The following is a 22388-nucleotide window of genomic DNA, read 5'->3' on the forward strand; positions in this document are numbered from 1 at the left end:
GTTGTTGACTGGACCCTGGGCATATGGAACTTTCTAACCAGGCGCAAATGAGGAAGTGTATTTTGTTTGTGGATTCAAAAGCAAAAGTGTGGGGATAAACTCGAGCAACCTTGACCTTTGTAGAGTAGGCTAGTTTCTTTGCACTCATACACCCTGCTCTGTCCTCCTTCAAGACAAGCAAGAGGCATCATTCAAGGACCCATTCCAGTCAGAAAAAAACACTCAGAATGTGAAGCTTGGTCAATGAGGTGTGTGGCATGGGGGACATTCCAAGGGCCGCATCAAGGGGTGTAGAAGGCACATTCGGCCCCTGAATCTGAGGTTTCCCATCTTTGTTGAAGAGATAGGATGTGCCAGTGTTATTTTCATCTGCTAAAAGAGGATCACAGATTAAGATCCGGGAATTGGAAAGGAAAATAAAAACCTGTGAGAGGAGTACTGGTAACAGTAGAAAGAAATGGATTCACGGGTAGTTATTGAAACATCTACAAATACTTTAAATGTTACACTGCTGCTGTGAAAGGAAAGGAGTATCTGTTGGACCAGGTGGTTCATTTGTGGTTTTTCACAAAAAATGTACAGGCAAAGTCTCATGGTCTTTATGACACACAGTCCAAAGTCTGGCATTGCATTGACTTCCAATTTGAAAACGTCTGGTCTAAAATTTCAAAGAGGATAGATTTTTTTGAAGGTGACTTTTCTAGGTCAGGGTTTCCCCCCCCTAAATTAAATTTTAAAGGGAAAAGTTTGTAATGACATGTCTGCCTGTGATGTATAATTTACATAACGTAAAGAGGATCTTATAAATTTAATGCAGCTTATTCATACAGATTTTTGTTGGTTTTTAAAAACTTTCTGTGGCTTGTAATTATCCACTGATAAGGCACATATGGGGATAGATGTTTTTGCCAGAAATAAACACAAGAAGGAATATCACAAAGCTATTATTAAAGTTCCTCTTTTTTAAAAAAAAATGAGCAAATGCTTTTGTCTCTTTCCATCTTGATTTGAGGGATTGAGAAATCAGGAAGGAATGCAGGAGGGTGGGAGCTGGGAAATGAGATAGCCTCCCTGTGTCTGGTCATCAATTTACTCCTCCTGTTTCCCTGTCTCCAGGATTCCTCTAAATAGCTAAAGAATTGGAAAAAAGGGGGAAGGAATTTGAATTTTCTCTAAGCAAAAAATATATCTGTTTTTCATTGTGTGTGTGTGTGTGTGTGTGTGTGTTTATATGAACAAATTGAGGATTATATTTAGGAATTATAGTTTGGGTGTGTACACTGTCAATTCCTGATTCAGTGGTACCTCGGGTTACATACGCTTCAGGTTACAGACTCCGCTAACCCAGAAATAGTGCTTCAGGTTAAGAACTTTGCTTCAGAATGAGAAGAGAAATCGTGCTCTGGCGGCACAGCAGCAGCGGGAGGCCCCATTAGCTAAAGTGGTGCTTCAGGTTAAGAACAGTTTCAGGTTAAGAACGGACCTCCGGAACCAATTAAGTACTTAACCTGAGGTACCACTGTAATTTTCTAAATGTCACTTTTCTGTAGCCAGTAAATTCTGTACAAATGAAGGAACCGTTGGCCAGTGTATTTCAAGAGCAACCCGTCAATTTTGTTGCATGTTCCGCTCAGATAGTGGATAGGAATAACACTGAGATCTCCAGCACCAGTGTTCCTTTTCTTCATTCCCCCTTTATAGATAGGAGTTAAACAAGAAGGCTCTAAAACTAATTAAAGAAGCATTCTTTCCATATCCAGATTGCAGTCCCATGACATAACCGTTTCTTGGAGCTTAGCTGTTGTCTGTACAGTTCCTAGTGTATTATTTCCAAAGAATGCCTTGCGGTATTGATGACAACACAGGCAGGTAGACAGCAATCCACAGTTAGATTATACGAGGATTACAGAAGCAGAGAGTTACAAAAGTTCTCTGTTTTGTATTTTGTTCTTTGCCCTTGAACTTGGTGCAAGACTTATGGAAGATTAGGGGGGAAAGGCATAAGGAACCACCACAATCTCTTCAAGTAAAGACCTGTATGTGCATCAAGCAATTCCTCTGCAAACATGTTTTGGGTAGTTCAAAAACACTGGTCACTCCCAGGCCCCTTTCTAGAAGAAATCCAAAGCACAATCAAATACTGTGTCCTTTTTTTCTGACTCCAGGAACATATAGTTCCACTTCCCTTTGGAAGTGAGAAGAAAGGAAAACTCACATATATTGGCAAAACAAAAAAAATTTTTCCTTCCAGTAGCACCTTGAAGACCAACTAAGTTAGTTCTTGGTATGAGCTTTCGTGTGCATGCACACTTCTTCAGATACATATCTGATACGTATCTGAAGAAGTGTGCATGCACACGAAAGCTCATACCAAGAACTAACTTAGTTGGTCTTTAAGGTGCTACTGGAAGGAAAAAATTTTTTTGTTTTGACTATGGCAGACCAACACGACTACCTATCTGTAACTCACATATATTGGAATAGCAGGGGCATTTTACCAGACACATACTTCAGCATTTCTGTTTTATTTACCTGTTCTTGGAAATAAATCTTAACGCTCTGGCATGAAATGAGGTGACTGTCATCAATAAAAGCTAAGATCTGATCTCCCGGGAAGACGATGGATATAAATTTGGATGCGCATTTTTGTAGTTTACTGAATTTGCAAGTCAAAATAACATCCTAGTGAGAGAGGAAAAAGATAAGCTGAGTATCTGAACTAGATTTTGTGTTAAGTGCTTTGTATTTTTGTTTATTTATTTAGGCGAAATGGAAATACCGGATTCTGATGATCCTTTAAGCCAAATGGATGGACATGACAGACCAGTTCCAACACACAAAGGTAATAATAGCTTATTCAAATATTAGCCTTATCGAAACCTGACAGCCAAAGGATTTGTTTTATGATCTACTCCCCCCTCCTCACTGGAAAAACGGTTAATGTCCCTGTGGAGATGGCAGTATTGAGTCAGTGGCTCATGTGCACTCTTTATAAAGATTTGAGGAGTGAGGTTCTTACCCCTCTACTATTGTCCATGTTGGGTCACTCAACCATTGCTACTGTGTCCTTCCTTCTAGCAGATCAAGATGATCAGGTGACCGCAAAAACTGCAAGGTTTTTAGCTAAGGCAAGAGGCTTGGTGGTTTAGACCACAGCGCCACCAGCTTCCTGAATAAACAAGCACACAATCACTGATAGGTCCACCTGCCATTGTGAGGCTCAAAGCAATGAAGATGATGCCTCCCCAGCTGTTGACATTGGCTGTGGGTTTCTTGTGATGTCACAAAAGTACTTGGCAACTGAGTGGATATACAGGCAGGCCAGGGGGAAAGCCCTTTTTTTATTTCCAGCAGGACACACCTGGCAATGGATGTGACATTCAGCACTGCCCAGGTTTCTTCCACTTGGAGGAGGCAAACTTGAGAATGGAAGGAGGCAATCCTCTGGCAGTGGGATGCTAGGGAGCGATAATAAGGCAAGTTTGCTTCCTTGAAGGCTGCTGGTATCCATGGTTGGAAGCTGGCACATGTTGGTTGATGCTACAAGTGGCTAAAGAATCAGGAAGCTCCTGGCAGCCAATCAGAAGCCATGTCAGATGTTCAGGTTCCAAAGAATGTTCACAAACCAGAATGCTCACTTCCAGGTTTGCGGCGTTCGGGAACCAAAACATTCGACTTCAAAGTTTTGTGCCTTTTTGAGCAACGATCTGCAGTGCAGAATTTGGAGAAGTGCCAGAACTGAAGGACAACTGCATTCTGATTTGACTATAATCCTGGGAAGTGTGAATCACGCTGGTTTGCTTTAAAATAATGAGCCAAATGTATCCCTGGAGCCAGCAAGTTCCCTTGCCAAAATTCCTCAAGGTTTGCTGCGATTGCTGAATTTCCTGTGTTTTGTGCAAAATTGTCCAGCATTTTCATCAGCGCTTTTGCCTCCAGCAGTTGTCTCGTATGCTATCCCTCCTTCAGCCAATCCACCTAAATCAGTTACCTTCTCTTCTGCTTTGTGCCTTGTGCCTACTCAATGCCACTGATCAAGAAATGAGCTGGGGGAAATTGAAAGATATTTTTATATAGACATTCTTTGCACACCCAAATCTCTGTCTGCTATTTCTTTTTTTCTTTTTTTGAGGGAGTGGGGCAAAGTGAATTATACCTAAATATCCCGAGTAGCGTTGGGCACGAAGGAATGAAGTGATCTGTTAGGAAATGTTTCCAACAAGAAAGCCTTCTCTAAAATTTGGTTTAATTTACTCTGCCGTGATTTGAGTTTAATTTACTAGAACTTCAGATACTCTAGCGTATGCTTACTTATCTTTAAACATCTGAGAGTTGAATAAGTGAACCTTATGTTCCTAATGCTACCGCTGACATGCACTCTGCGTCGCTCCAGCATCTCAGAACAGAACACCCTTTTAAAAACAACTTTTTGATTACCGCAGGCCTTTTCCTTTACAAGCTTTTTCATAGCACGAATTGCAATTTGGAATGTTATACTGTGGAACATTCTAATAATTGCGCTTGGCTCTCTGCCAGACTGCATGCTTTCTGGCTGCGTAACACACACCTATCCTGTTTGAATCAACCTGTCGAGCATCTGATGCGCAGTGGAACTAAAATATGGTGCATTCATTTTAAGGCAGTCTTCATTTTAGCTGAACATGGATGTGTTTAATTCCAGTCCTGTTTCTCCTTATTTTGCAAGCTGCTCTGTTGTTGTTGTTGTTGTTGTTGGGGGTTTGGGGGGGGGCAAATTGGCTTGCTTCCTCTGTTATAAAATGCAAATCCATGTGTTGTATTTGAAACAGCTACATTAGATACACATTTGGGCACCTGCTGTGGTTTACGGTACTTGATGGATTTTGTATCTTGCTTTTGTGGAAGCAGCTATTAATATGTAAACAGCCTGTAAATGCAAACGGTAGTTTGTCAAGTTTTTATAACAGCACGAGAAACAGAAAGCAAAGCCAAACGCATCTGACTGTGGAAATAAGTTCTTGAGAGAATTGTTCAGTACAGTGGGGGAAGCATGCAAGTATCATCATGAACTGTGAGACTTCGGAAATGTCTCTGAAGAATGGAAGGGCCACCAAACTGAATGCAGTCTGCCTGCCCAACAGCTTAAGACCGTCATAGAATTATATAGCTGGGAGAGACCTCAAGGACCGTCTAATCCCGTGGTTGCCAACATGGGTCACATGCCCCACGGGGGGGGGGGGGCAATTGATTTTTAAGGGGGTAAATCAAGAATGAGTTTTATATATATAATTTTTATTAGTTTTTTTAACATATCACTTTCAACAGTAATTAAACATACTTTTACATCTTATTCAAATTTTTGACTTCCTGTCTGAAAATTTTCCAATCTAATCTCTCGGTATGCATTTCTTATCTTCCCTATTACATTTCAAACTCATAACCAATATCTCTATCTTTTTCTACTTTGTGACACTTCATATATTTCTTCTTACAAAACTTCTTGTAGTCCTACTAGCGTAATTTGTTGATTACAGTTGCTCTTCAAATAATTCATATATTTCTTCCAATCTTCTGTAAATCTCTGGTCCCGCAGGTTTCTAATCCTTCCTGTCATCTTGTCCAATTCTGCATAGTCCATTAATTTCGTCTGCCCTTCTTTCATCGGAATTTCTTCTTGTTTCCATTTCTGGGCTAACAATACTCTTGCCACAGTTGTTGCATATAAAAACTATTTAACATCTTGCCTATTAATGTCCTGACCTATAATACCAATTCGAGAATGAGTTATTAACAGTGAACGGCCTTTTAGGCTTCCTCCACGTGAATAGGAGTTCACTTTTTGAATAATAAGAATTTTATGTCATGAGGTGGGGGGCATCAGGATTTTAGGATTTTGGGGTGCATGGCCAAAAAAAGGTTGGGAACCACTGATCTAATCCAAACCCTGGCAATGCAGGAATCTCAACTAAAGCATCTGTGATAGCCAACCATCCAACCTCTGCTTTAAAACTTCCAATAAATCAACAAAAATTGTGCCATCATAATAATAAAGGCACGGGGAACTGGATTCATCTGGCAGGCCAATTCCTTATTCACCAATGCCACCCTAGCCCAGTTAATCACTGGCCATCACAATGATGCCAGGTGACCTGTTTTTGCCTGCACAGATAGAGCTTGCTTAGCTCCATGCACTGTGCTTTGCAAGCCCGGACAATCAGCTTGGCAGCTGCTAACTATCAGGTCATCAGCAATGCCTGGAACCCCCAATCGGCCCAGTGGCATCTCTACTTCCTCTACTCAGGTGGTCCACAGCCTTGTGGTCAAATATGGAGGCCTGGTGGGCCTAATCTGGCCTGTGAGCCACAATATTCCCACCCTTGTTCTAGGCCTTGACAATCATCATGTGTGTGATATCGTTGCTGAGTCCTTACTTGCTTGTCCCTCTGTTGCTCTTATTACTTGCACAGTGAATTATGTATGGTGATCGAAGCCCTACAATGACGCCTTCTAGGAAGAGAGGATAAGCTGAAATCAGAAGAAATAGGGTTTTTTTCGGTATTGGCTAGTGTTGTGGAGGGTGGCACTGTGGTCTAAACTACTGAGCTTCCTGGGCTTGCCGATTAGAAGGTTGGCGGTTCGAATCCCCACGATGGGGTGAGCTCCTGTTGCTCTGTCCCAGCTCCTGCCAACCTAGCAATTCGGAAGCACACCAGTACAACTAGATAAATAGGTAGTGCTGTGGCAGGAAGGTAAACGGCATTTCCATGCGCTCTGGTTTCTGTCGCAGTGTCCCATTTTGCCAGAAGCTACTGTTAGGTCCATCATGAGACGTCCGCCAGCTTCCAATCACAGATACCAGCAGCCTTCAAGCAAGCAAACTTGCCTTATTATCGCTCCCTAGCATCCCACTGCCAGAGGATTGCCTCCTTCCATTCACCAGTTTGCCTCCTCCAAGTGGAAGAAACCTGGGCAGTGCTGAATGTCCTGCTGGAAACAGAAAGGGGCTTTCCCCTTGGCCTGCCTGTATATCCACTCAATTGCCAAGTGCTTTTGTGACATCACAAGAAACCCACAGCCAATGGCAACAGCTGGGGAGGCATCCTCTTCATTGCTTTGAGCCTCACAATGGCAGGTGGACCTATCAGTAATTCTGTGCTTGTTTATTCAGGAAGTGGGTGGTGCTGTGGTCTAAACTACCGAGCCTCTTGGGCTTCCCAATAAGAAGGTTGGTGGTTTGAATCCCCACGACGGAGTGAGCTCCCGTTGCTCTCTCCCAGCTCTTGCCAACCTAGCAGTTTCAAAGCACGCCAGTGGAAGTAGATAAATAGGTACTGGTGTGGCAGGAAGGTAAACTGTGTTTCCGTGCGCTCTGGTTTCCGTCATGGTGTTCTGTTGTGCCAGAAGTGGTTTTGTCATGCTGGCCACATGACCCGAAAAGCTGTCAGTGGACAAACGCTAGCTCCCTCGGCCTGAAAAGCGAGATGAGTTCCGCAACTGTCCAGGGTTCCTTTAATATGCTGAACCCCCTCCTTTTTATCAATTAGGTGGTCTGTAATAACTTTTTAAAGGCTGTTTTTAATGAGGGTGTATAAGAGATAGGGCCCTCTATTTTTTAATGCAATGTCCAGCTGATGATTTTGGGTATTATTTTTATATTGTTTCAAGTTGTTTTTATATATGAATTGTGAGTGCCTATTTCCCCCCCATTTGGATTTTAAATATAATCGTGGTATGAATTTGGCATAGGACCTGCTACTGCAGAGGTTGTTTGTGCATCACTAGGAAATAGCCCAACAACTCAGCAGGTGTGCAAATGATGAATAAAGAAAATGGAGGGGGCACATTTTTTTACTAGAAAAGGAGCAGGTAACAATAGGCAAAAGCAAGCCAAATAAGTGGTAGTTAAATTATATCCATTGCAGGCTCTAGCCTTGCCATGATATCTCAAACTGCTGCAAAAAAATATTGAGAACTGTTAGTGATTGTTGCACCATTTCAAAGGCAGGTGTAACAGTGTTCTGTGAATGGGAAGAATTTACTGTACTGCCTCAAAAAAATTATAAAAGGCAGGGTGTTATGTGTTATGAGCAAATTCATTCACAAAACTGAATAAAAATGTTAAAACAATAATTTGAAACTGAAGCTTTTTTTTACTAGAAATGATTTGAACTATATGTCTACTTACGGCTTGTTATTTCATTTTATTGCTTAATTTTGTGTTTGTTAATTGGAAGTAACAGAATATTGTAAGTAACCATTTTTTGTTGAAGAGCATGTTTTGAGCACGCTGATTTTAAGCTGAAACTACCAGTTTCCTAATTATTCCAACTCTGTCATGATTCGTTGAAGTGAGGCATGAGGATTTCTGATCAAGTGACAAATCAAATCAGAGTACATATTGAGAAAACTTTTTGGTTGAACTTGTTTCTACAGAAGCAAGGAACTGTCAACCCAGGTCTCAGATCATCATGTCTCTTATCTGCACAGATAATGCTTAATTTTAAAAACCACAGACCTGAAATGATTTTCTAAAACTGTTCATAAATAAGTGCCCCCAGGCAGTTGCTTATCCCAGCTCAGCTTTGATCTCTCCCCTTTTCAGGCTACTTTTTGACCTTTTTGGAACCAGTAAACAATATCACCATAGTCCAGGGCCAGACGGCCATTCTCCACTGCAAAGTCGCAGGAAATCCATCACCAAATGTCAGATGGCTAAAAAACGATGCGCCCGTGGTTCAAGAACCAAGAAGGATCACCATAAGGAAAACAGACTATGGCTCACGACTTCGAATCCAAGATCTTGACACCACCGACACGGGGTATTATCAATGCGTGGCCACAAATGGGATGAAGACGATCACTGCAACAGGAGTTCTGTTTGTAAGGCTGGGTGAGTCACTTTGTTTTAAACTGTGGCTTTTATAGCTAGGTTTATTGCTTTATAGACTAGCTCCTAGTTTTCACAATCACAAAATGAGAAATTAATTCACTGGTTCCCCCCCCCTTTTAGAAAATAAATTGCAACATGAAAGAAAATCAATAAAGGCCTTGCCTGAGGCGTCCTCCTCAGCACAGAACGTCTGGGTTGAACCTGATACCATTTACTAGTAATAAAAGAAAGTAGATACAGATGGAATGGTCTGTAAATATGAAGTTCAGAGAACAGCACAAATGTGAATTAAGGTTTAGTCGAAGGCACAGAGAGGCAAACTTCCATTACTTCACATTTCACAGTACTGCTTGAACTCATTCTGTTCTCACTGGCCAGAAGAATTAAGTAGCTGTTCCCCATCTGGTGGTATTCATAGCTTTGGCCCCAATCTTTGCACATGATGCCTGTGGCAGCTAGCAGCTGACTGTTTGCTGAAAACCAGCACGTGTCTTTTACTGTACGAAGGATATCCCCAAAACTGTATTGACCGAAGTAATAAGTTGCACACTGGGTTTTGTATTGGGGTACGGACCAGTTTGAAGTCTTTGTTGTAATGGCACTAACTATGAAGGATGCTGTATCCTCTATGCATATTTGTTATAATAATTGCAACAGGTTACTTAAATAAATAATAATAAGAAGAAGAAGAACAATAAATTAAATTTATATACCGCTGTGGCGATCACTCAGGGTCCCCGGACGTTTCACCATCTATTGATCCCTGTGCCACCACTTTATTTCTCGCTGCCACCACCCAGGCCCTACCTGGTACAATACCGAGTCCAGTCAGGGTTAAATTGGAACATAAACTTCTGTTTATTTATTGCAGTTTAACAAGCGAGTGGTTTCATAAACGGTATCGTGAATTACAGTCATGGGGTACCTATCCAGACCTATAACTTCTGCTACCTGCTCTCACCTCTCAGATATTTACTTGTCTTCCTAGCCCCTAACTGTTCCTGACTCAGCTTATTTCGCTACCCTAACTCAACCTCCCCACAGACTCTATCGCTATTCACTCCCACTCCAACCAACCACCCAACTCTCAACAAACAGCCCTCCCTTTGCCCCTCCCAGAGCTGGTTTTATAGTCCCTCTGACTCCACCCACTGGGTCCTGATTGGGTAACCTGTTTAACTATTTCACCTCCAGCACTCTCATATGTTAACATCACAACCGCCCTATACCTGGGGGTCTCAGGGCGGTTCACAGAATAAAATCAAGATCTAAAACCACAAAATACATAATAAAAATAAAAACAACAACCCAATACCCCCTCCCACCCCCCAAAAAAAACATTTTAAAAGGGCATAGGATGTAAATCAGATCAGCCTGGTTAAAAAGGAACGTTTCTGCCTGACGCCTAAAGGCATATAATGAAGGCAGCAGGCAAACTTCCCTGGGGAGAGAATTCCACAGATGGGGAGCCACTGCAGAGAAGGCCCCGTTCTCGTGTTGCCACCCTCTGGACCTCTTGAGGAGGAGACACATGAAGGAGGGCCTCAGAAGATGATCTCAGGGTCTGGGTAGGTTCATATGGAAAGAGGCGATCCTTGAGGTACTGTGGTCCTGAGCCGTTTAAGGCTTTATAGGTCAAAAGCAGCACTTTGAATTGGGCCCAGAAACTAAATGGTATCCAGGGCAGTCGGACCAGGATCCGTGTAATATGTTCAAACTGTCTTGCTCCGGGGAGCAACCTGGCCGCTGAATTCTGCACTAGCCGAAGTTTCTGAACTGTCTTCAGAGGCAGCCCTTTGCAATAATCTAACCTTGAGATTACCAGAGCATAGTCAACAGTTGTTAGGCTACCCCTGTCCTGATGGGGTGTAGCTGGGCCACCAGCCGAAGCCAATGGAAAGCACTCCAGGCCACTGAGGCCACCTGAACCTCGAGCGACAGCAAATCGCAGCATCTCATAATTATCTGTTTTTGCAACAAAGGTCCTACAGCAGTACCTGTGAGTCGTGTTTTAACAGTTGAATTGGCTTTAATAGTGTTTAGCAAGAGAATGATGCATTGACCAACAGGAGAGATGCTTTCTTGTGTGTACAAAACCTCATTTACTATATTTGATCCAGCAGTTATAAGATACTGATTTGCACTTACTTTCAGAAGTGCAAATCAGTATCTTATAATTGCTGGATCAAAATAATAGTGGGGTAGAAAATACTTTTCCCCCCTACACTGAGGAAAAAGCATTGTTAAAAAGAGTGTACTTGTTTTAATGGTATTTTCCAAGAGCCAAAGCTATTTAATAATTTCTGTTTATTCGTTTCTAGGTCCAACACACAGTCCGAACCACAATTTCCAGTAAGTACTACTTGTGATTAATTTACTGGGTGCCCTAAGTATTTTGATGCAAAAGGCTCACATAGAACCATTAAATGAAGATGGAAGTCATCTCATGTCTTTACTTTTCAGAACGATTGAAGAGATACTTGGAAACAAGCAGAGCATTGTGCTTTATTTGGTTTCACTTTGATAAAATTCTTTTGCCTTGTTTCTGCAGGCAGGTTTTATGTTTTAGAAGGGCAATATAGCACTGCATTGTGATGGTATTTGTATGGCGATAGTTTCAGAACACTTAATGTGAGCAGAAAACAGCCACGCGCCCCTATAATTCTAACTTTTACCCAGTTTATTTTACTATTACCCAAAAACTCAAGTTAAATCAGATTCTGAAGATGTTATTTTTGAGTAACATTGTAATACGAATTGGTTTGTACTTCAAGATTTGTACTTCTTGGCTCTAATTTATCTCAACTTCATATTAAATGGGAATGTTTCCCTTTCCCTTTCAAGATATCTGAATGTATTTTGCATCCATTTATATAACTGCACACATTTGCTTGTATGGTATCTCAAGGATTGAGGAGATAAGACTGCACAGTTGGAAACTAAATTCATAATATTGTCAAGTGTGAGTATTATCTCATTTATCAAAAGGGCCTGAAGGACAGCCAGAATGTATGACTCAGATGTAAGTTCTTATTTTCCACCCCAAAAGGTTAAACATGTTTGGGGCCACATGGAGACAGAAATTTATAGGAGAACGTGTGTTCATTCTCTCAGTAACTCACACACATATCAATAAAGAGTTGAATTGTCCATTGTTCAGCTTTTGCTTCAGGGCTGTTTCATGTTCTCCATTTTCTACTCAGGATTTTATTTCTTTGTATAAAGCACCCATATACTTTCACTTATTTCATGCTCACATGTTTATTAGAGATGACTGGGAACTATTGAGTTGTACTCTGGAAGAAAGTTGAGGGAATTTGGATTTGAATACCTACAAAACTCCCAATACCCATCCCAGAATCTCAGACTCTAGAAATCCTGCTCCAATTGTGCATTTAATAATTTTCCCGAACATATGCCAGTGGTACATTCATGACACTACAAAAGCAACCCCTGTCAGATTCTGCTTGGAAACAGCTTCTGTCATCATGCTTTGTCAGTTTAAGAGGCTTAAGTACATACGTGACAAGGTATAATGTACCCTTAAAGCCTCCTAGACAACAACAGCAGCAACAACAATTTTATTTTTTGTACCCCACCTATCTTACTGGGTTGCCCTAGCCACTGTGGATGGCTTCCAGCATATACAAAAACATAAAAAATGTAACATCATAAACTTCCTGATACATGGCTTCCTTAAGGTGTCTTCTAAAAATTGTGTAGTTCTTTATCTCCTTGACATCTGATGGCATTCCATAGAAAGGGCGCCACGACCAAGAAGGCCCTCTGCCTGGTTCCCTGTAACCTCACTTCTCGCAGGGAGGGAACGGCCAGAAGGCCCTCGGAGTTGAACCTCAGTGTCCGGGCTGAACGATGAGGGTGGAGACGCTCCTTCAAGTATACAGGGCCAAGGCTGTTTAGGGCTTGAAAGGTCAGCACCAACACTTTGAACTGTGCTTGGAAACGTACTGGGAGCCAATGTAGGTCTTTCAGGACCGGTGTTATATAAACTCGGTGGCCATTCCCAGTCACCAGTCTAGCTGCCGCATTCTGGATTAGTTGTAGTTTCTGGGTCACCTTCAAAGGTAGCCCCACGTAGAGCACAGTGCAGTAGTCCAAGCGGGAGATAACCAGAGCATGCACCACCTTAGTGAGACAGTCTGCGGGCAGGTAGGGTCTCAGCCTGTGTACCAGATGGAGCTGGTAGACAGCCGCCCTGGACACAGAATTAACCTGCGCCTCCATGGGCAGCTGTGAGTCCAAAATGACTCCCAGACTGTGCATCTGGTCTTTCAGGGGCGCAGTTACCCCATTCAGGTCCTACCTTATATATTGTAATAGTGAACTCATTCTCCAAGTGTTCATCTGTTTGTAACCAAAATGGCACCATCCACAGACACAAAATAAGTATTAGCAGGTTCGGGGGAACCCTAAGGCTTTCAGAAGTGAAGACAACTTAGAATTCCCGTTCAATCAGAACTGAAAATGCTCAGCAGGCATAGAATGCTAACTGACTCGGGGGAGGGGACTGGATTGCAGGATGCGGGGGAGGCATGAACTGGAGTGTACTGGGAGAGGCCATGGGAAGCTGGGTGGAACCCCAAGCAGAGCACTCCACACTGCAACATTTTGTTACAGGTCCCACTTCTAGGTATAAGAAGTGTTAAGGAAATAGTTTTTTCTTTAAAAGCACCTGTAGGTGGATTCCCAATTAAGAGATGTATTGTCTAACCCTGATTTCATTGTAGTTCATAGCTATTTCTGGTAACACGATTGGAAATATACAGTCATACCTCGGGTTACAGATGCTTCAGGTTACGCGTTTTCAGGTTGCGCACTGCGCCAAACCCGGAAGTACCAGAACGGGTTATTTCCGGGTTTCTGCACTCGCGCATGCACAGAAGCACTAAATTGCGCTTTGCGCATGTGCAGAAACACCAAATCGCAACCCGTGTGTGCGCAGACGCGGCACTGCAGGTTGTGAACGCTGCAGGTTGCGAACATGCCTCCCTCATGGATCACGTTCGCAACCCGAGTGTCCACTGTAGTTTGTCACTTAAATATTTAACTTTCCTAATATTGATTAGCCATGGGTGCAGAAGATAATAACTTTTTTGGCATTTCGTAGTTTTACATAGGCTGATTCAGTGGAAACAGAGCTTAAGACACTGTGCCACACTAAGCCAACAGAATATTTTGGTTTCTGAATATTATATGAATGTCCTTATTCAGTTCTTAAGCTCACTGCTTATTATCATGATTATGAAGCTGACGCCCTCTAGAATGTCTAATGCAAATCTAAATAGATTACCACATATTGTATAAATCAAGTCAGTTTTTAAGTGCAGTCAAACTAATTGAACAATTCTTCAGAAATGCCATTTTAAATTGCCATGTGTTTTCTGTTGACAAAACAGGGATGGGGGGGGGTGGAAATCAAATGTTCTTTCTCTAAAAATCTCACATTGTTGATTATTTGTTGAGGGGGCATTCTTCAACAGTTATTGTAAAACAAACCAAATACTCCATCCAAAATGTATTGCCATTGTTGTGAGCTTGAATTGGTTGCAAATAAGTGAGCTAAAAGCACAAAAATAGCAAAGGGACTGTCAGGTGGAAGCTTTTTAATTAATGGGGGGGGAATAATCAAGCTATTTGCCTTTGCTTAACTTTTCCCTATATATAATAACAACAAACTTATATGAAAGTGGGTGCTTATGTAGTTAAAACAGGCGTAGGCAAACTTGGCCCTTCCAGATGTTTTGGGACTACAACTCCCATGATCCCTAGCTAACAGGACCAGTGGTCAGGGATGATGGGAATTGTAGTCCCAAAACATCTGGAGGGCCGAGTTTGCCTATGCCTGAGTTAAAATAACACTATCTACACAGCAGACGGGGTGTTTCAGCAAGCTAGAGGGAACCAAAACCTTCACAAAAGTCCAAAAAAAAGAAAAAAGAGAAAAAAAAGACCGGGGAGCCACAAAACCCTAAGAGAGGATATAAATAGCACAGTAAAGACTGGTTATGTTTGATAGGCATGGAATGCTGATTGGGCATTAGGGGAAGAGAAAACAAGAGGAAAGGAAAATGGAAAGCAGTGTTCCATATATCTTTGGACAAGTAATAAAGGTAAAGGTAAAGGATCCAGTTAAATTTGACTATGGGATGCGGCGCTCATCTCGCTTTCAGGCTGAAGGAGCTGGCATTTGTCCTCAGACCGTTTTCCAGGTCATGTGGCCAGCATGAATAAACCACTTTTGGCACAACAGAACACCGTGATGGAAACCAGAGCACACGGAAACGCCATTTAACTTCCTGCCACAGCGGTACCTATCTATCTACTTGTACTGGTGTGCTTTTGAACTGCTAGGTTGGCAGGAGCTGGGACAGAGCAACGGGAGCTCACCTCCTCGCAGGGATTCGAACTGCTGACCTTCTGATTGGCAAGCCCAAGAGGCTCAGTGGCTTAGACCACAGCACCACCCGTGTCCTGAATAAACAAGCACACAATCACTGATAGGTCCAGCTGCCATTGTGAGGCTCAAAGCAATGAAAATGATGCCTCCTCAGCTGTTGCCATTGGCTGTGGGTTTCTTGTGATGTCACAAAAGCACCTCTTTATCAACTTGTACTGGTGTGCTTTTGAACTGCTAGGTTGGCAGGAGCTGGGACAGAGCAACGGGAGCTCACGCCTTTGTGGGGATTTGCACCACCGACCTCGGGTTAAGAACTTAATTCATTCTGGAGGTCTGTTCTTAACTTGAAGCACCACTTTAGCTAATGGGACCTCCTGCTGCTGCTGCGCCGCCAGAGCACAATTTCTGTTCTCATCCTGAAGCAAAGTTCTTAACCTGAGGTAATATTTCTGGGTTGGCAGAGTCTGTAACCTGAAGCGCATGTAACCTGAAGCATATGTAACCCGAGGTACCACTGTAGTTGAAAGAAAGAAAGAAGTACAGTGGTACCTCAGGTTACATATACTTCAGGTTACATACACTTCAGGTTACAGACTCCGCTAACCCAGAAATAGTGCTTCAGGTTAAGAACTTTGCTTCAGTATGAACAGAAATCGTGCTCCGGCGGCGCAGTGGCAGCAGGAGGCCCCATTAGCTAAAGTGGTGCTTCAGGTTAAGAACAGTTTCAGGTTAAGTACGGACCTCTGGAACGAATTAAGTACTTAACCCGAGGTACCACTGTATTCTGAAAGCAGGCATGCCTGTTTAGCTGGAATTCTGAACAGGAATGCCCTACTCAACAATGCTTTGTCTTGCTTGTTCCATGTTTATAATCCTTTCTAGTCTTTTTCAATGAAGTATTGATTTGACTTCATTTGATTTATCTTTTGACTTAGAAAAACAACAACACACAATGCATCTTTCAGTTTAGATCTTTCCTCCCCCCAAGCTGTACAGTGAACCTCTACCTGCGACCATAATCCGTTCTGGAGGTCCGTCCAGAGGTCGAAACAGGTCGCTGGGAGAGGTGCCATTGTGCGCAGGCACAGGCAGCAATTGCCCGCTTCTGTGCATGTGTGAAAGCCGATCGCCGCCTCTGCATATGCGCAAACAGCAGCAAACCTGCCAGTTACTTCCAGGTTTGCCGCGGACGTTGGGCAAAATGGACGCAAATGGAGGCAGACATAAGAAGGGATTTGACTGTATCTATCCTCATGTCACACCATAATATTCCTAGGGCCTCCCCCCAGTTGCCCCTGCTAAGGTATTCATTACAGTTGCCAATAGAAATGAGCTTAAAGCTGATCCATAGTTTAATCTACTCTCATAAGGAATCAACGTCTGCAGCCACATCTGCTTTTCACTACTGTATTGCTATCCTCGCACATGTCTACAATAGACTGATTATATGTCTCCCGCAGACTCTGTGGCCAGAGGCACCATTATTTCAATAATAATAGAACACTGCCTTACCTCTTTTGCCAGTAGTTAATTGCATTTCTTTTTGGAAGGATTTGTTGTTCTCGGGTAGCTTAAAAGGATGCTAAAAGTAGCTCAACTATGGGTAAGTAGAAGATACAAATGTACTGGCCTATGCAGAGGTAGACAACATGTGGCTCTCCAGATGTTGGACTCCAAATCCCATCAACATGTCCAGTGATGATGAGAGATGTAAGTGCAACAACATCTGAGAACACCATGTTGACTCCCCCCCAGTCCGATTCACATTGGATCTGAAAATTGTAAAGATTCTATTCTATTCTATTCTATTCTATTCTATTCTATTCTATTCTATTCTATTCTATTCTATTCTAGCCATTGACTGTTTCCAATGTGTAATTGATTTAATTAGCCATTTTATTGCAGTATACTGTATGCTTTGAAACAGTATGATGACCATTATTTGCAAACTTCTGCAAAAGCAAAAAATTGTCCAGTAGCACCTTAGAGACCAACTAAGTTTGTTCTGGGTATAAGCTTCCGTGTGCATGCACAGTTTGATGCAGGTGGCGCTGTGGTCTAAACCACAGAGCCTAGGGCTTGCCAATCAGAAGGTCGGCAGTTTGAATCCCTGCGACAGGGTGAGCTCCTGTTGCTCAGTCCCTGCTCCTGCCAACCTAGCAGTAAGAAAGCACATCAAAAGTAGATAAATAGGTACCGCTCCAGCAGGAAGGTAAATGGCATTTACGTGCACTGCTCTGGTTCGCCAGAAGCGGCTTAGTCATGCTGGCCACATGACCCGGAAGCTGTATGTCGGCTCCCTCGGCCAGTAAAGCGAGAAGAGCGCTGCAACCCCAGAGTTGTCCATGATTGGACTTAACAGTCAGGGATCCCTTTACCTTTAAAGTGGTACTGGACAATTTTTTATTTCTTTCGACTGCGTCAGACCAGCACGGCTACCTACCTGAATCTAGAATTCTGGAAAAGCAGTATCAGTCCACAATTGGCAACTTGGCCACTGCAGATTGAGAGGCCTGCAAAGAAAGAAACACCAGACTGAAGGAGAAGCGCAACAGAGGCAAGGTTTAAGTGAACTAAATTTCAGATAGCAATGGCTTTTCTTCAAGATATGGCAGCCTTAATGCAGGTTAATGTGTGGTCAGCTTCGATGTTCTAAAGCAGCTTTCCCCAAACTTGGGTGTCCAGATGTTGTTTGACTATAGTCCCCATCCCCCCAACCCCCAACCATGCTGGCTGAGTGTAATGGGGGGGAAGGCATTTGCAAAGGTGTGTCACTGCCCTGCACTTCAAGTCTTCTATGTACTTTGCATCATGTCTGGCTAGAGCAGTGGTGGTAAACCTATGGCACGCGTGCCAGAGTGGACACTCGGAGCTCTCTCTGTGGGCACGCGTACCATCGCCCCTGCAGTGCCATTCCTGGGGGTTTTCAAAGTTGGCTCTACCCCCAACGCCTCTCCAGGTGGGAATTGCTCTGTAGAGCGTGTACTGCCCACAGCAGCGTCGGGTGCACTTGTGCGCCCGCCAAGCAGCTGATTTCTGGCCGTTCCACTCCCCCACCCCCGCCATGTTTGGTGTGATTGGTTGGTGCCACAAGCAGGAGATAAAAAGCAGCAGTAATGAGTGTGTTTTTTGGCTGAGTCAAGGGCTTTTGTTAATTTGTTCGTTCCTGCAAGCTTTGTGAGTATAGTGGTACCTCAGGTTACATACGCTTCAGGTTACATATGCTTCAGATTACAGACTCCGCTAACCCAGAAATAGTGCTTCAGGTTAAGAACTTTGCTTCAGGATGAGAACAGAAATCGTGCTTCGTCGGCACGGCAGCAACAGGAGGCCCCATTAGCTAAAGTGGTGCTTCAGGTTAAGAACAGTTTCAGGTTAAGTACGGACCTCCGGAACGAATTAAGTGCTTAACCTGAGGTTATACCACTGTATTGTTTTCCTCTGCGTCGTGTGCTGAAGTGTGTTAGTGTTTATCAGCAGCAACACCCCCCCCATATTAGCTCAACAACGGTTTGCAATCCCCCCCCCAAAAAAATATCTCAACAACTCCAGACAACGCCCCCCCCCAAGCAGAAGGGCACTCCTCCCAAGAAAAGATCAATAACTCTGGTTAATCTCACCCCATTTCCTTACAGTATATTTATTTGTATGTGCACATGCAGACAATCATTATTACCCAATATTAAATTGCCGTGTTGGCACTTTGCGATCAATAAGTGGGTTTTGGTTGCAGTTTGGGCACTCGGTCTCTAAAAGGTTCTCTACCACTGGGTTAGAGCACCCCTTTTCCAATGTTTCCTGTTCCATCCTGTCCAAAAAATGACTGACACCACTACAGCCCACTCATGACTGTTTCAGGAGACTTGTTCTTTCCAGTATTGAGGTGAAATCCACGCAATTTGCCTTCCTTGCTCTCTCTGGCATTGGTTGTTCCTGCAACCTGTGTACTATCAGGCAAGAGCAGTCGATGCAAATAATATTTGGTGTGATTTTGGGGTGTAGGCAGCAAGAAGCAGCCTTCTTTCATTGCAAGGTGCTTGGGGCAGAAAGGGGGTTAGGAAGAGATGCTGCAGCAATGTTTCTCCATAGAGTTTGTCCAAACTGGGGGCCCCTAAGAAGGCAGACGAGAGATGAAGAACAAGAGCAGCTTTTATCTGCCTGCAGTGATAAGGAATTGACATAAAAGAAGCAGAAAAATCCCTGCAGAGAAGCACCCGTTACTTATATTACACATAATATATAGCAGCATCTGTCGTACTTCAGTTCTGAGTAAAATAAGCCTTTTTTATAGCATGATTTTATGTTCTCAATGTAGATTAGGCTATGTGCCTACCTATTCTCTTGCTACTGAAGACAATATAGTTATTATGTTTATATGCCCTCTGGCTCAATCACATGACAGCCTGTGTATAATAGATATCTTAGGCAGTTAACATGCGCCGGGTTCTGTCTGCCTTTATTCTTGCATTTAGCTTGTTTGATTTGTAAAGAAAGGCTCCTTTGTTCTACAGGTATCTTTCAAACCTTTGTCTGGGTGGTGTTAGTATGCTACAAGCCTAATTTCACTAACCCATGAATCTAATGGCACAGAGGAAATTATCTCTAGTAAATCTTCAAATATTGCTTTGACGTGGAGTCTACAGATTTGAGTTTTAGTTAATGAGTGAAACAAAATCTCAGGGTCACTTAAAAATCAGCAGCACATTTTTTTCATTAGTCACTAATTCATTCATTGGGCATCGCCTTTCCTAAATGCATTTATTGGTTCTAATGAATTGAGTAATGGTGCTGTTGAACGATGGCTATGGGATAGGTGCTGTTGATTTTAAGTACCATCATTCTCTGTGTGTTTTTACCTACTCTCGAGGAGAGCAATTTCATTGCTGTAACTGACCGACGCCAGGATATATGCTATCCACACACACAAAAAAACGGGTGAATGACTACTGCTAATTATGTAATTAGCACTGTCTTTGTACTTTCTGCATTTTGTTTCCATCTAACCTCCCCCAGGCATGTAATCCAGGATAATGCTTCATTCATCTGATGAAGTGGCCTGTAGTCCTCAAAGCTTTGCCATAATAAATTTAAGGCACCACAAGTCTGCGTACCAGATGCAGCTGCCCTGGACACAGAATTAACCTGTGCCTCCATGGACAGCTGTGAGTCCAAAATGACTCCCAGGCTGCACATCTGGTCCTTCAGGGGGCACAGTTACCCCATTCAGGACCAGGGAGTCCCCCACACCCGCCCGCCCCCTGTCCCCCCAAAAGAGTACTTCTGTCTTATCAGGATTCAGCCTCAATCTGTTAGCTGCCGTCCATCCTCCAACTGCCTCCAGACACTCACACAGGACCTTCACCGCCTTCACTGGTTCTAATTTAAAAGAGAGGTAGAGCTGAGTATCATCCGCATACTGATGAACACCCAGCCCAAACCCCCCGATGATCTCTCCCAGTGGCGTCATGTAGGTGTTACTGAACACAAAGCACTCGTTTGAATTCTTGTCATTACCGAGACAAAATTAAAATGATCTTCTAGGTGGCCCCTTAAGCCATGTTTTGGCTCCGAAGATGTGAAAGGTCTAGATTTCATTTCATGTTTAACCTCAGTCAAATTGGCAATCTCTGGTTTGAAACTGAGTCACTACCGTGTGGTTAAGTGAAAAGTACATGAACTCTTTGTGAACTGGGAATGAGGCTGTTCCTGTTTTGTTACATCGGTTCCCCTTTCTGTTTAGCGCCACACTCTGTGATGACTTTAGTTATTGTAAAGTGTATTGAATACCAGTCGGGGAGAGGAGAAAATGCCCTAACTGGTGCTTCTGCTGAAGTTTTGTTGGGAAACAATAACTCCACGTGTGCAGAAAGGGCTTCGTTTTCAAAAAAATATTCCATCCTACATAAATACATTATATTAAATTATAGATGTCTGTGCTCAACATTTCCTACATCCATTGAGTTCCTATGTTCTATGAACTTGGCTGACCTAAAGCTTGCAAATACCATTGTGCTGTTCTTGGCCATAATTGCAGCAATAATTACAACAATGCAGTTGCCTAATTGCCACAACAAACCGTACATTTATTGTAGCCCATCTTTGACCTTCTCTGCAAAGTTAACACATTCATTTTAAGAAATCAAGTCGGTGCAGGAATCTGAAAGTCTTCATACTATCCCTCCTGGGCTGCATCTCTTTGGTGAGAAGGACAAATGTTGATGCTCTGGCTTAAGAATAGGAGGCTTTCCGTCTGTCTTAGCCAAGTAATTGCTGACTAAAACAGCAGGGGAAATGCAGTAGCGACCAAATCAGGCATCCCCAACCTGCAGCTCTCCAGATGTTTTGGCCTACAACTCCCATGATCACTAGCTAACAGGACCAGTGGTCAGGGATGATGGGAATTGTAGTCCAAAACATCTGGAGGGCCAAAGGAGTGAAGCTACAGGGAACCAGGCAGAGGGCCTTCTCGGTGGAGGCGCCTGCCCTGTGGAATGCCCTCCCACCAGGTGTCAAGGAAATAAACAACTACAGTACCTGACTTTTAGAAGACATCTAAGAGGCAGCCCTGTTTAGGGGAGTTTTTAATGTTTGGAGTATTACTCTGTTTAATATTCTGTTGGGAGCCATCTAGAATGGCGGGGAAAACCCAGCCAGATGGGCGGGATATAAATTAATAAATAATCATAATCATAATAATCAGTGTCCACATGGCAGGGCAGAGTGAATGTGTGTTTGAAGCATGGTAGAGGCTGGCAGCCACTCCAAGCTTGCTTTACAGCAGAGTCAAATAGCATCCCAGAATGGCTATGCTTGGGGTTTATTTATATATTCACCAAAGCTATCTTTATATCACCATTTTGTAGTAATATGACAACCTCTCTTTTGTGCAATAAATGTGCAGTATCACTTTTGTTGCAGACGAAACAAAATTGAAAAAATCCTTCCAGTAGCACCTTAGAGACCAACTAAGTTTGTTATTGGTATGAGCTTTCGTGTGCATGCACACTTCTTGTAGAGATATTAGTTTCCCCTACACCTGCAGAGCTACTGCCAGGTCCTGTTGGAAGAAGTGGTCCCTGGGCAGCCCTTGACCTCTTCTTT

At 43.0% G+C, this 22388-nt stretch overlaps 1 protein-coding gene across 3 annotated transcripts in view; it reads left to right on the top strand.

Moving 5' to 3' along the window:
* Positions 1–22388, top strand: part of ROR2 (receptor tyrosine kinase like orphan receptor 2) — a 154311-nt gene that overhangs the window by 105165 nt on the left and 26758 nt on the right. For 2 of the 3 annotated variants that reach the window (XM_083576693.1, XM_083576692.1), the window contains exons 2-4: positions 2765–2842; positions 8582–8869; positions 11191–11221. In XM_083576693.1, coding sequence (XP_083432819.1) covers positions 2765–2842; positions 8582–8869; positions 11191–11221 — 397 coding nt within the window. Of the gene's footprint in view, positions 1–2764; positions 2843–7178; positions 7327–8581; positions 8870–11190; positions 11222–22388 lie in introns of those variants that run through there. The other variant, XM_083576694.1, reaches the window with a different exon arrangement.

This window comes from Podarcis filfolensis (assembly GCF_964270895.1).
Source record: "Podarcis filfolensis genome assembly, chromosome: 11".
NCBI classification, from domain to species: domain Eukaryota; kingdom Metazoa; phylum Chordata; class Lepidosauria; order Squamata; family Lacertidae; genus Podarcis; species Podarcis filfolensis.